Source organism: Plutella xylostella, chromosome 5 (genome assembly GCF_932276165.1).
Source record: "Plutella xylostella chromosome 5, ilPluXylo3.1, whole genome shotgun sequence".
NCBI lineage: Eukaryota > Metazoa > Arthropoda > Insecta > Lepidoptera > Plutellidae > Plutella > Plutella xylostella.
The window spans coordinates 9083215-9097978 of NC_063985.1; the positions used below are offsets into that span (position 1 = coordinate 9083215).

Below are 14764 nucleotides of genomic sequence, written 5' to 3' on the forward strand. Positions count from 1 at the left end.
CAAAAATCGTTGAAAGAGTTAATTAGCATGCATCACCTCTATTTTTTTTAGAATTTTATACCCCGTAGTTATAAAAATAGAGGGGGGGGGGACATACTTTTTACGACTTTGAGAGCTGATATCTCAAAAACCGTTCACTTTAAGAAAAATGTTTTTTAGAAAACTTTATATCATTTTAAAAGACCTTTCCATTGATACCCCACACGGGTATGTACATCGAAAAAAAAAATTTCATCCCTCAGTTACATGTATGGGGGGCCCCACCCCCAATTCTTTTTTTTACTATTTAGTGTCATATTTTTGTAGCGGTTCATACAACACATATTCCCATTAAATTTCATCACTGTAGTACTTATAGTTTCCGAGTAAATCGGCTGTGACAGACGGACAGACGGACAGACGGACATGACGAAACTATAAGGGTTCCGTTTTTGCCATTTTGGCTACGGAACCCTAATAAAAATGCTCTATGTATCACTGGTCAGTAGATGTGGATGTAGGTATTTGCGGGAGGTAGGTATATTTATCGCTTTTCTTCACTGTACCTATATCAAACAACATAAAGCGGAACTCGTCATCCCGTAGACGTCTCTGAAGTTCTCTTTGGATGCGATAAGAATTTCTTTGAGTATAAGTAATCATCAAATCAACACCAGCCAGCTGACGCATCAACCTACACCAGCCGCGGTCACACTGACAAGGGTAAGTCAATGATTTTTATAAAATACCATTGTTACACAAGTTAATAATGGATGAATGATTGATAAAGTTGTTGTCTAAAATCAAGAACAGATAGCTGGATTTGATAAGGCGGGCATTGGCCCATTAGCACTGACCTCAATTTGACCTCTGTTAGTTAACAAAAACAAAAGAAATACATACACCAATCTAACTTTTCTAAGTACCTACATAATTATTGATGACAATACCTAAAAATATACTTTCCATAAAACCAACATTAGAGCCCATTATTATCCAGTCATTTAGAATGGTCATTAACCTCTACCTCTGTAACAGGATCCTGTCCGAGTCTGTTCAGTTCAGTTTCATTCACTCCATCGCCTACTCAGCCCACCTACATACATGACGTCATAATAGTCTTATTAATGTAGATGGCTACTTCAGTCAGTACCTACAACTTAATATAATAAGATGAAAGCAATGAAAGTATTTCTCTGACTCTGAGCCAACAATTCAAGATAAAGATAATATTGATGGCCAGATTACAGGAGGCCAAGGGTCAAAACTACAATACTAATAAAGAATAAAGGAAGTAATTTAATAGGTATTAAATGACTTTCTTTATTACAAATGAAAAAAAGGTTACAGCTAGACTTAGCTTTAGAATAAATCTAACTTGTATGGTACAATGACAACGGGTCCCATGAGCACAGGCCTCATGTGTAAATAAAACAAATTTGTACTCATTTTTGAAAAATAAAAGTAATATTTTAGCTAATATTATATTCATAGATAAAACGTTCTTGGGACCCATTGATTAGGAGTTCTAAGTCTAAGGTCCTGTGTAAATAAAATATTGATTACTTTTGTATTATGTATTTTGAAGTTGCTCACAAAGCCAAATTAAATTTACATAAATACAATTAATGATAACTTTTATACATGACATAAAATAGTACACAAAATATTCTTACTGAAATCAACAAATCAATATTTGACATAGCTTATTCAGCAAAAATTAACTAGAATGCTTCCATGTTTAAGAAAATATAGTAGTTTAAACTCAGTATCGCTAGAGATCTCTTTTGTTACTATAAACTGATTTACAATTCAAGCATAATAACTAAACAGATAATCTAATTTGATATAACCTCCCAGCACAGGGCAGTTAGATCACACAGTTGTTCGGTTGTTTACTGTCTAACTGTACATAACATTCGCACACAAGATGATAGTAGACCAAGGCTTTGCTTACAAAGATTTCTTTGTGACAATTCATTCTATCCATTGTATAAAATTAATCAAATTCTATAACCATGATATATACACATTCAAGTTTCCAGGTGAGAGAATCCATTAAGATTGAAATGACAGTAAAAATATGCATACCTAATACCATAACACAGCTAACATGTGAACGGGAGAAACAATGATTGTCTCATGATAACAAACCATTGAGATACAAACAAGGGAGCGAGGCTAAGTAGAAATGCAAGAAGATAACTTAGCGAGTGTGGCCCGCAGTGTGGCCGGGGGGCAGCCACCACACCGGTGTAGGAAGCCGCGCCGGTGCCCACTAATAATAAAAATTTTCACAATTGTCTTTTCACAAGTTACTCGGCCTAGGGTGTCGATAACATAACTTGCACTCTTAAAATCATGATAGATATCGGTTAGGTCGACTCGGCGTGTCGCGGGGCGCTGCGTGAGCCGGCGCCTCAGTTGTCCATGGCGTACCTCCGCGTCCACTCCTTGGCGTTCCGGATGGCCTCGATCTCGTTCACCTTCCACAGCTCGGCCACGTCGTTGGCCAGCGGGTCGTCGGGGTTGGGCGCCGACAGCAACGCCTGGATCGACAGCAGCACGGTGCGGATCTGCAGCGCCGGCGACCACTTGTCTTTCAGTATATCCAAACATATGCGCCCGAGCCGATCTATGTTCGGATGGTATATTTTCGTTATAAACCTAACCTTAGGCGCTGACATGGGATAGTCCTCTGGCAGAAACAATTCTAGTTTAAAAAGTCCTCCTTCAAAAGGCGAATCTTCCGGGCCAGTGACGATCACGTGGAAATAGCGCGCATTAGTCTCGCTGGGCACCGCGCTGATCCCCGGCACGGGCTCCTGCATCAGTCGTTGTGTCTCTTTGATTATTCTACGTGGTAGGGCTGCCATTTTAATTATGCGGTCTAGCGCACTGTCAAATATGGGCAAGTAATCATATAATTGTAAATATATCTAGTAGTCTATTCACTGCACTTATTAAAGATGATTATGGAGGCACGTTAATCGAATTATTGTAGCATTTTATCCATGATAAATCGCTGTAAATTCACTACAAAAGCGACACTTCAATTTTTCAGACTATAGAGAATGTAGAATCAAGTCATAGAGAAAATAAATTGACATAGATTAAATCCGGATATCGTCACGTTCATATTTAATGAAAGCGATAGTTAGGAAGTCAATATTCTAAGCTTTGATTTATTTCTTTTATTATTTTCACGCGAAAATTAACAAAAATAGACAATACCTAAACATGCTTAATTTAATTAGATTTGTGTAAATGTAATTTCTGTCTATAAATAAATCTAAAGGAATTCATTTTTAAAGGAACATAAAACATTAAAAGTTTTGCTACTCGTCACTAGATGTCGCTAGTCTATAATTTTTATACGTTGGGTTTACATGGGGAAAACTCTATAGAAGAATCAGAAATAATTCTAAAGATAGCATTCCGATAGAAGCTGCCTCTGATCGGAGGTCGCTACTCGGCAGTCGCTACCTGACTGCGCCGCACTGCTTTGTAGGGAAGCATAGGGTAGTATAATAATATGGAAGCGTCGGCAAGACACAGCCGCGAACTAATAGTCGCTGGCGTCGCTGCTCGGCCGTTGCTGATTCATACCATACCTACATGACAGACCGTACGATTACTATAGTTATAGTTACTTAAAATACAAATCCCAAATAAATCAGTGCGGCGACTGCCGGACAGATGCTAATTTTCAGAATGCTACGTTTACCAGCTCGACCTCGAAGCCTATTGGCAAATAGTAATTAATAGGTACTTAGGTACTTACTGAATATTGTGACAGATATAAAAATACCTATACGTTGACGGACTGAAGCAGTAGAACCACGTGGCCACAGGGAGAATTTGCAGGGACACGCGTCTAGTAACTGGCGACAGTTTGCCTACAGGGAACGCTGCTCCCAGGACTTATTGATAATAATAGCATTCTCTTCCAGTTAAGAAGTCATAGGTACTAATTGAAATGAATGGGTACATAAAAAGTGGAGTGCAGATACTGTAGTGTAGATGAATATAAATGTAGGTACTTGTAAAATAGGTAAGTTGTTGCTGTCCTATGGTACCCCGGTGGTACAGAGGGCCTTTACAAGCGTGCGCCACGCCGTTCTGTCCTCAGCAACCGCTCTGGCTTCCGTCCAGCTCAGGCCTTGCGCTCGCAGCTCGCCGTCCACTGTGCGCCGCCATGTGTGCACCGGGCGACCGCGTCTGCGGTGGCCGCCAGGCGGTTTCCATTCGAAGGCAATGGTCGCTTTGCTCTCGGCTCCTTTTCTGATTGTGTGGCCAATCCATCTCCATTTTCGCAATGCGATTTCTTGTTCGATGGAGGTCTGCTTACACACGTTCCACAGGTCAACGTTCCGGATTGTGTTCGGCCAGAAGATGCGGAGGATCGTACAATAGGTAAGTACAAGTAGTAATTATACCTACCGAGTACCGATTTACCGACCTAAACATGCTCAAAAGCAATAAATCTGTAGGTGCTTAAGTAGGTAAGTACTACCAATTAAAATTAACTCGTCTTATCGTTACGTTGCAGAATGGTGAAAGGTATGAATTAAGTATACCTTCTTACGTAAAATGTTCAATAATCATGAATTATTTCGAAGTGCTTCTTATCGCTCCGGTAGCCGTGATCGTCTAGTGGTTAGGACCCTACGTTGTGGCCGTAGTAACCCAGGTTCGAATCCTGGTCACGGCAGTGTCATACACTGTCATGGCGGAGATTTTCTTTTGTTTCTTTTTCTTACCATCCCACATGACACAGATCAAAACAAAAAATACTCAAATACGCTCGTCAAAACGCCCGATTTTTATAGGAAGAACGAAAACATAAGTCTATTCACTTATCCCTGTTTATTTTCATCATAGGTACAGTCAGCTGCCTGCCCCTTACGTACCCTACCATAAGTGTAGACTATTTTTTTGTAGGACCTACCTACTACCGCTCGCCTCATAAATCATACCTGAGTACCTATTCTACCATCCCCAAAAAGGTTCTAAACCCAAACCAAACCCCAAATCCAGAAAACAAACCACGACCACAGACAAACTTTATTCAAAATCACACTCGAATATGGAACGTGGAGAGGAAGTCCGGCGCCCTCACGACCACGTGCTCGAAGTCCATGAAGGAGAGTCTCCCGTCGCCGTCCACGTCTGCCTCGTCCAGCACGCTGGCCACTATCTCGTCTCGCTCTTGAGGATGCAGCTCTCCTCGGCTGAGCAGCCGCGTGGCTTCGAGCAGGTCCTCGCGGCCGATGTATGTGTCGTCGTCCAGGTCGTAGATTCTGAAGGCGTACCTGGTAAGGAGATGTTTGATTTGAATAGACGAGCTAGGTAAGTAAGTACCTACCTTTATAGCATGCTTATAACTATCTATGAACTAACGTAGTCTCGTACCTACTAGGTATATTTAAACTTATAGATGTTAATGTTAAAGTCAAAACGATCGTCATTATTTAAAAAAAACTCATTTTTGCTAAACAAAACAAAACGGACCGATTCACCTCAAGGAATTACAAAGTTATTCTGTTCCAAAATTTGTAGGAAAACTTTACAGTTGTTAAGAACCGCAAGTTCTATATAACTTCCTTCTACTTTCCTAGTATCCTTTCTGAAACAGTTTGTTGCTAGGAACTAGGCAGGTAGGTACTTATGCAGTTTAATAATATTTAACTTTTTTTCGCCCGAGAGCTTTGGCGGAAATTCCTGGAAAATGTTTACCACGTATTTGCTTTTCACAGCTCTAATGGTTCCAGAATAACATACTTTAGGTACTTATATTCATTATTTAGGTATATATAAAACTCATTTAATAGAACTTTATAAAAGTATTAGTTACTTTGTTAACTAGAATATGTATAACGGATGAAAAATACCGCTTCCTTCCGCTTAGCTTCATAATTATGTCTATGACGAGCACAAAAGTGTACCTATAGATGTATAGATACTTATGAAGATTACACCTACGTAGACATAACCACTATCTAAACATATGTTGCATGTACGATGAACAAGTCCAGAACTGATAATGTTCACAAACTAGCAATCCCTGACCGCAGCCGCCTGCCATGCGGGCGCTATCTGCAAATCTACATTTCCTACCGCTACGAGCGGCATTCTGTGCCAAAAATGGCATTCAATTTATAAAATGGAACATCAGATCAGTGTAAGATATCCAGTTTTCTTATCTCATTATCGACTGACTCCAAAGCCTTGCTACTTATACAGGGTGGTATTTTATTAAAGAATTCATAAATTAAGTACTTTCATAATGAGACCGACCGTGAAAAAATAAAAGTAAATTGGAACTTTTTTTTCTGTAATGATAATAAGTACTTTTTATTACATAGTATCGCCGTGAATATTTTCCAGTGTATCTAGTATTTCTATAACTACAATTGAACGGCCTTCGGAAAATCCTCTTAAAAAACACCACGCATACTTGCGAGTTCAACATACACTACTAATAGGTATGTGTATGGATTAGCTCACTAAGGTAGTAAAGTAACAGTTGTAACACAGTAGTATAATTGAAAATATAGCTCCTCAAATGCATAGTGAGACATGCTACACAACCGGACTATAAGCATCTACCAAGCTGCGGCAGCTTTATGGGTCTGTTAACGACGTTGATAAACTCGTTTAATGCGCTTCCTAATCACAGTGCTGCATTTATGGCGAATTATATCGGGTAACGTTTATCGACGTCGATAACGAACCCGTACAGCGGCTACTGGAGCGGCAACTGGTCATACTCTTAAGTTTATCACATGGCAGTCCTCACCAAGCCTTGATGTCCCGGGGCGCGGCCTCGCTGAACACGGACATCATGTCGAGGAAGTCCTCGAACGTGAGGTTCCCGGAGCCGTCGTGCGAGAACACCTGGCAGATGCGCCGCTTGAACGGGTTCTCCTGGAATTATGTACCAATTCATATTATTTTCATCCATTATTATGTACTTACATCAGTAACTCTTACTTCTTAGTAGGGAAAACTATCAAAGTTGCTAAACGTTCCCAGAATTTAACAACGAATACCATAGTGGGTAGAATTTGATCAAAATATTTAGGTACGTTTTTAGGGAGGTAGATTAATATTCTGATGCGCTGTTAAATGTTCCATGATGCAGACGCAGACGCCGTCATTAAGGGGATCCCTAAAGCTAAAATGCTAAAGTCGGCTTGATATACTTGATTAGATTGGAGAAACGGTGGCTTCTATCACATTGATAAAAATATATTTTGTAGCAGAGGGAATACTGAACATGTTAGTTGCTTATAAATTGGTGCAGGATTATAATAAGTATGTTAAAAAAAATTGCAAACACACCATGTCTTTTGCCATTTTTTGACTTATTATGAAAAAACCCTCGAAATCAGAGGGCCCATTTTCATGGAATCTTATATGTATGTGTAGGTAATTAAATTCTTAACAAAGTTACCTTAAAGAGTTGGATTTAATGGACCAGAAGTCAACTTTTTTTGCAAAAAACTAATAAATTCCGGTTTAAAAATGATGACACCGTGACAGATTTCCGATTTCTTCAGTCGTCGCCCTGGTGGCGGCCTGTTAGGAGCGATACCCACGCCATTTTATTTTTTATCAAATATTTCACAAAAACTGATTAAATCAACAAATTATGACTACAAGTATTATAATACATATGCATTTGCTATGGAAAGTTAATTTTCTAATCATTTTAGATGCAGAAAAGCCGAAAATTCTTAGAAAACATTTCGCCTTTTCGATTTGTTTACATTTTTTACTATAGAGTTACAGATGCATAGATAAAGGTAAACATTGCACATAATGACACTAATTAGATTCTCCGAATAAGAACTATACGGTCAATGCAGTATGCCAAAGCGCGAGCCTGTTTATATTCTGAGGGGTAATTTATTTTATTTTAACGGTTGTGTATGGTAGGTAAGCTACACAATATACAGGGTGTTGAAAAGTAAGTTCATAATTTGTTTTATTTGAAACCAAAAACCGTAGTTAATTAAAAATATATATATTTTAAGATGTGGTAGTCTGTACACTACAGGTTGTTAAAAATAAGTAAGTATTTTTAAAAATTGAAAATCTAAAATTTACATAATTTTTTAAATCTATTTAACAAGCTTTGCAAAAAAGCGGTTAAGTGCGACTGTATCTCGCCATGAAAAAAATGAAATGTTTACTGTAGCTATGAATTTTATGCGTTACAAGTGGAATAAAATACCGCATAATATTATGTACAAATATGTAAGAGCCTAGTTTTTAAAAAAAAACTCATAAGAAAATATTAAATACACAGGTTTTTTAACCCCTGAAGGAAATAGAGGGGTGTTATAAGTTTAAAGTAAGGGCTGAATTTTTTTTTTAAATTAGGGTGATAGGTAATGTATATTTTTAATTATTTTTTCAAATAGATAAATGTTATACCATTTTTAAATTGCCATAAAATTACCTATAGTTATAGTTATAGAAAAGGGCAGGGCTACCAGTGCCCATTCGCCACTGCAACCTAAAAGATCTATAAATTATGACTCCCCATGCCGAGTCTCACTCTACAGGCCCAGGTCTTTTATAAACCTGATATTACCTATACAGGATGTTGCAAAAAGGGTATACTGTGCCGAAAGGGTTTGACTCAGGGGTTATTCTGAACAACTTTTGTTCTCCAAGTTTTGGAAATTCTCGAAAAAAAAATTCGGTCTCTATAGTAAAAAGTCACGTGATCGAATAAGTTTCTATGTAAAAGGTTTTGTTACGTGAATTTTCAAAATTGTAGAAGAAAAGTGGATCAGAATGGCACCTAAATCCACCTTTGGCTAAGCTTTATACCCTTTTTTCAATACCTTGTATAAAATATCGTCAGCGTCACCTTAGATCGTAATCATCGTAACTCCTCGTGACCAAATTTTAGAGGAGACAAAAATACTGTTTTATTTGTAGTTCTAGTTGGCATACTACCCACCTAAAGTTTTTTTTAACTAGCCTAAAAATGATTTGTTTAGACAGTCTATCTTCCTGTTCAACCGCAGCCTGAGTGCCAGTGACTCAATGACTGAAAGGAGGCCATTAGTGCTCCTAAATAAATAAAGCAGGCCTGTAGATTATCTTTCAGTGTACCGACACATCTGATTGCTGTAAGAGCCTGATAAGCTCTTCGAACGAGTCATACCTCTGTGGTGGTACGGTTTCGACCTTTCGGACAGTCAGTTTGGCATCCGAAATGCGGATTCGAATAGTGGGTACAATACTTTGCGTTCGTTCACTGTCGGAGCAGGATAAGAACCACGGGCGAGTTGTTGCGCTGGCTGTTTGCTTAAAAATAGTAACCGCGTTCAACTCTATCCCCTAGAGGGCGAACCTTTAGGGCGGCTCTTGTATACCATCACTTGTCTTCTTATCTGCAGAAAATTGACAGAGGTCATACGTGTCTAACAAGTACATTAAGGATGCGAAAAGAGAGGGTTTGTTTTCACTGAAGAAGTTCAGTTGCGGAGTTCCACAGCGGTAGGTCTTGGACCCCTCTGCTGTGGAACTTGGCATACAACGCGGTCCTGCAAATCAAGCTCGCAAACGGCGTTAGCACAGTGCATTTTTCTAATGTCACACAGGTCGTGAGGTAGGCTGAGAGCCTCCTTCGGGGATGACATCCCAATGATTCAGTACGAAAAAATTGCTGCAGCTGTGCTCGCCATGCAGTGCATGGGCTACTTCCGAATCTGGGGGGCTGTTGCAAAGGAGTCCGTTGCCTCTATACGGTACGATCTATGATCCTTCCGGGAGCACCTGTCTTGTCAAGTCGAAGAGAATGGCTCGTATTCGACGCAACCTGCAGTACTGGTGGGATTGGTTGGAGGACAGGACAGCAGGAAGCTGCAGCAGCCGTCATGCTGTGATTCGACGCATAGATGCAAAAAAAAGTTGAAAGTAACTTCATGTTAATAAAATATTAGATCTTAATTTAACAACATAACATTGCAAAAAAAAATTAACATTGTTGAGTATGTTATTGTAATTTACTAAAGTAGTAATAAAAACAAAGGCTTATTGCATAGTTTTCGTTCACGTTCGCCTACATCGCACGTTGTATATGAGAATAAAGGGTATAATTACTAAGTTTTCTTGTTTAAAAATCACGGTTTGGGGTTTAGAGGAAAACAAATGGTAAAATGCGGAATACAGTTTTTTTTTTCGAATAAAGAGGAAAACATGTGAATTCAAAAAACGTTTCTATTGACACCAAAGAGTACTTTTCGCCGAGAAAAGTGGAGTTACAATGTTTGCGATCTAAAGTGATGATAGAACTAGAACTTATTTTTTCAGTTCACCTGCTGTTGAGTGAAATCGTAATTAGGTAAATGACTCCTTGACATGAAAATAACTTTTTTTTTATAATCGTTATAACAAAACCGTTTTTTTTAATACAGCAATATTTGTAGGTGTACTTACAGTGAGCAAAAGAGCGCAGCAAGGTGTAAATTTTTTGGTTTTTAAGAAACAAAAATATTATTTCTATCATATCCCAAATACACATAAGTACTTAAAAAAAAAAATACACACTCTCGCCTTGTACTAATGTACTCCCTTGCGGGGGTACTTACATGTTATTATTTTTCTGGTGACCTCCCCATATCCCTTTGCCAGCTACGTAACCTTTTGTGACACCCTGTATATGCAGAGTTCTGCAAACTACTGTTCTGCTTTTGAAACACCAAAAAAAAAACAGGTCGTCTAACTAAAAGGTCACGTGACCAAAAAAAAATTATATGAAGAAGCGTTTTTTTCATGAATATAAAAAATTACGTAGGATAAAAGTTTTTCAGAGTGACGCCTGAGTAACGCCCTTTCGGCTAACTATACTTTTTTTATTACACGGGGGCAGAGTTTAATACAACACCCTGAACTATTAAACTCTGATAATATTTTCGCGATTTTTTTACATTCTGATTTCATTTCCTGGCTTAGAAATAACATCAATAACATGCTGCACACGTAGGTTTCGGCATAGTATTAAACCCTTTTTGCAACAACCTGTATAAATATCGGCACGGGTACGACTTTATATATAATTAATTATTAAATATTAAAAATACTTTCAAATAAAAATAAATATTTTCGTATCACAAAACAATATTACTTACTTAGTATATTTTTAACAAAGTGGCATGTCTTCACTTTTATGTTTTCGAGTACTATGTTAAAATTTCATGTCATTGTCCGTAGAACGCCCCGCATACCTCAACCCCCCCTCACTAGATTTGACAGATTCTGATTTTCTTCCAGCTTTAGTGACAGCCTTAAACTAATCTTATGCTGAAACTGGCACTAACTTTTATTTCCTACGATTATGATGACCGTCATGATAAATTAACAGTTCAGTTCTATAACTACCTTAAGTTCAGGTAATTTCTCGATCTCTTCCACTGGTACAGCGATGGTTTGCGCCTGGTTCTCTGTCATTCGCTTCGGCACCAAGTCTGGATTCACTTCGCGGAACCTTTTGAAAACCCTGAAATTGAAAAGAAAGTAAATTAATATCTACCTATTACAAATTGATCACATAAAGAGGGTTTATCCTCCTTGATTAGATGGTCGTAAGGAGGAGACCTAAGGTAGGTACGGGATGGACGCTCAATAATACGATTAGCTCAGTAGGTAACTAAATCCATACAGGCAATGTATGTGATGAATACACAGGTATCACGTAGATACAATAGTTCAGGCTGTGTTGCGGATACAATGTTGATGTAAAGGAGTCTACACACCAAACCCGCCGACCCGCCGACACAGCCCGGCGGCTTGGTGTCGGCGACTTTGTTTCAAGAATCATGTCGGCGACTCGTACCCGCGCGTGCAAGTCGGCGGCATGGCCGGCGACTTGCGTACGCGCACGCTCAGTTGCCCGCCGACACTCCACGTTCGTACACACTGCAATCACTAACTAAAAAAGTTGTACTGATTTCTTGCCGCCGACTAACTCACCGACACAGCCCCATGACACATGTTGGCGGGTTGGCGGGTTTGGGTCGCCGACACCAAGCCGCCGGGCTGTGTCGGCGGGTCGGCGGGTTTGGTGTGTAGACTCCTTAAGTGGACTGGGGACACACGTCCAACCGTGAGAATGCCGGCACGTGGTTCAAGATGGTTGCTGCACTTTGTGTGAAGTAGGTAGATTGTAAGTAGTAGGTAATAGGTGAATTTTTCACGACTTCGATTATTCCTATTTTTAAAGCGATAAAAATAGATATGAATACCTAAATACCAAATAAGGAATTCATAATATAGCTAAATAAGGAGAATAGCTGGCCAAGTACCTATGTATTTTAGATACCTTTGGTTTCCTAGTCTGGTTATTGTTTTAACAATCTACCTATGTTAATTTGTGTAGAATGTAGAAACCCATATTAGGTACAGGCTAATATGTGTGGGGTCAAAAGGCCGCGTGTGAAACATACTTATTTACATATTAACATTGTCCTCAATTCAGCACTGTTATTATTTGTCAATCATCCAATAGCAGCCACTGTCCACAATTCAATCATAGCATTAATTATTTCTCATAATTAATATTTCAGAAGCATTAATTCAGGACATTTGGTGATACCTTTGGGCAGCACAGAATGTTGTGTAGGAGGCGTTTAATGTATAAAATTTGGAACAAACTGTACATGGATTTTTCGTTGGTGAGTATAATTTAATTAACAAATTGGATCATGTGCCTAGTAGAGGGATCGACGAACTGGGATTAAATCCATGACCTATACAGGTATTGATATGCAGGTATGTACAAACTATACGAACCGTTGTTGTTTATATAATGGGAACATAACACACATATGATAGAGACCATTTCCTAGAAGTACATATTACTCCTGTAATGGTACAGGAGTTTTATTTGCTAATTAATTAAATATATAAGTATGCCTACCCACACGTACTTATAACATAATATTTTTTCTAATCTTACCTAAGTATCTCTTTCCTTGTAAAAAATGTACAGTCCTGTAAGTGAAGTAAGTAGTACCAATATTAAGATTGTTTACCTTTTATGCCAAGTATAAAAAAATGCAGTAGTATAAGTAAATTATCGAAGAACAGAGCGTAAGCATACATATACTAAGTTTTTAGATAAGTACTCGTATATTTTATTTCCTCCTTAAATATGTGTCGTACATAGTACATGGCTCGTTAACGTACAGCAAAAGACGCCCTAGCCTTAGTTTTAATTTTGAAAATTATGGTAGGTTTTTATTACAAAAGTAATCCAAATGGTCTTGATTTTTAACCCCGACCAGTGAGGTAATATTTAGCAATCAGTCTGAGAAACCTTTCAAAGCAAATGAATTCATGTTTCAGCAAAAAATGGGGCTTCGGGTTTGTGAAACATTAATTAGATACTTCAGTATTTTAGATTAAAAGTTACAAAAAATATGTAAGAATTCTGACCTACCTTTTGGTAACTGAACCAATACAAGGTAGGTAGATATTTCTACTTTCAAGTTTGTTTATTATTAAAAGTATCTAGGTCTCTACTAAACTTAGGTATCCTAACCATAATAAGGTCAGTAACTACTCTTAATATTGTAAGGAAACACAAACCTGATAATCCTCAAGTTGTTTTTCAGTGAATGTCACAATTTTATTCCCCATGCTTGTGTGGTATCCAGTGTGGTTGCAATACGGTCCTTATTGGTATACAAATAAAAAAGCCTCTGTGTGGTGACAAAGGGCTGTATAAAAAGCAGCCTGTTGCCGCAAGCGACCCACGAAACACTGGCTGAATGAAATAATACTTGGATTAAGGTGTGACGCACGTAGAGCTGTGCTTGAATAGAAGTGATAGCTTGTGAGGTTTACGGCTCTTTTCAGAATAGCATACTGCCGGTGCCGCTGTTTCTTAACATATTATGGGAGAGACTTTGCGTCGACTTAATCTTGATGTGCTTACAGTCTTTCATACATACATATGTATGAAGATACCTGTAATTGTGTCACAAATATTAGACTTTCGTTATCGGATCCCGATGGGGAAAAATATACCTAAGTAGGCATCATTAATTCCATGTAACCGCTCAAAATGCGTTCTTTCTTTCTGTCAAGGCCGGATATCCAAAATTTAAGGTAAACTACGGTTTATTAAGTATGTATTGATCCGAATTTATTCTTAGAAATATATTTATAAGAATTAATTCAGACTGAAACCTGACTTATAGGTTTAGTAACTTGGTTTTAAAACTTAACATCCGAATAAACAGCAACAGCTGCCTAAATCGCCGAAATCTTTTTCAGTACATAACAGTGTACCACGGTATATAATTCTCATACAAACATAGCGGATCAAAACCAATTTGAAATATTTACCTTTGATAGTGTGTTAGTTAATTACGAATAAAGCGTGGATATAATTCGAATGTTGCCTATGTAAATTTAATCACTTTCAGTAAAACTAATTTACTGGGTTCGCTGTTTACATGGATATTTTTTTACGAAATAAATATGTAAGCATAAACTACATAGGTACTCGTACATCACTGATCACAAACAATATACCCAAAGTAACTTTTCTATTCTATGAGACACTTCGGTCTACATTAATATAGTTGAGGTGGCCATTAAGCGCCCCACCCGTGTCTCGTCTTTATTAGGTCTTTGCTAAGTAGGTACCTATCATGATTTGTTGGGGTTTTTTTCAACTGAAAAACAACAATGACAATATTTTATTCTAATTATACACTTCAAATAAACTAAGAAACCCTGAAGTCATTATATT

At 38.1% G+C, this 14764-nt stretch overlaps 2 protein-coding genes and 1 non-coding gene across 3 annotated transcripts; 1 reads left to right on the forward strand and 2 right to left on the reverse strand.

The window, feature by feature from the left end:
- Positions 1 to 1541: 1541 nt before the first annotated feature.
- Positions 1542 to 3067, reverse strand: LOC105382572 (ubiquitin-conjugating enzyme E2 N). Its single transcript, XM_011552476.3, has one exon. The coding sequence runs from the start codon at positions 2853 to 2855 to the stop codon at positions 2400 to 2402; it is 456 nt and encodes a 151-aa protein (XP_011550778.1). The 5' UTR covers positions 2856 to 3067; the 3' UTR covers positions 1542 to 2399.
- Positions 3068 to 4621: 1554 nt separating this feature from the next.
- Trnah-gug lies at positions 4622 to 4693 on the forward strand. The gene has a single exon. It is a non-coding gene; the product is annotated as a tRNA-His (tRNA).
- Positions 4694 to 5032: 339 nt separating this feature from the next.
- LOC105382573 (calcium and integrin-binding family member 3) lies at positions 5033 to 13783 on the reverse strand. Its single transcript, XM_011552477.3, has 5 exons — positions 13594 to 13783; positions 12962 to 12996; positions 11386 to 11503; positions 6782 to 6909; positions 5033 to 5294 (listed from the first exon to the last, which is right to left on the reverse strand). The coding sequence occupies exons 1-5, from the start codon at positions 13642 to 13644 to the stop codon at positions 5057 to 5059; spliced, it is 570 nt and encodes a 189-aa protein (XP_011550779.1). The 5' UTR covers positions 13645 to 13783; the 3' UTR covers positions 5033 to 5056.
- Between the last annotated feature and the right edge of the window lie 981 nt (positions 13784 to 14764).

Bases quoted from the DNA above. Each gene is read 5' to 3' on its own strand.
- LOC105382572 (XM_011552476.3), bottom strand. From the start codon at position 2,855: ATGGCAGCCCTACCACGTAGAATAATCAAAGAGACACAACGACTGATG.
- LOC105382573 (XM_011552477.3), bottom strand. From the start codon at position 13,644: ATGGGGAATAAAATTGTGACATTCACTGAAAAACAACTTGAGGATTAT. The intron at 11,504-12,961 runs GTAAGATTAGAA...TTTCAATTTCAG, and splicing joins ACAAGGAAAGAGATACTTAG to GGTTTTCAAAAGGTTCCGCG. The intron at 6,910-11,385 runs GTAGTTATAGAA...ACATAATTCCAG, and splicing joins AGAAATTACCTGAACTTAAG to GAGAACCCGTTCAAGCGGCG.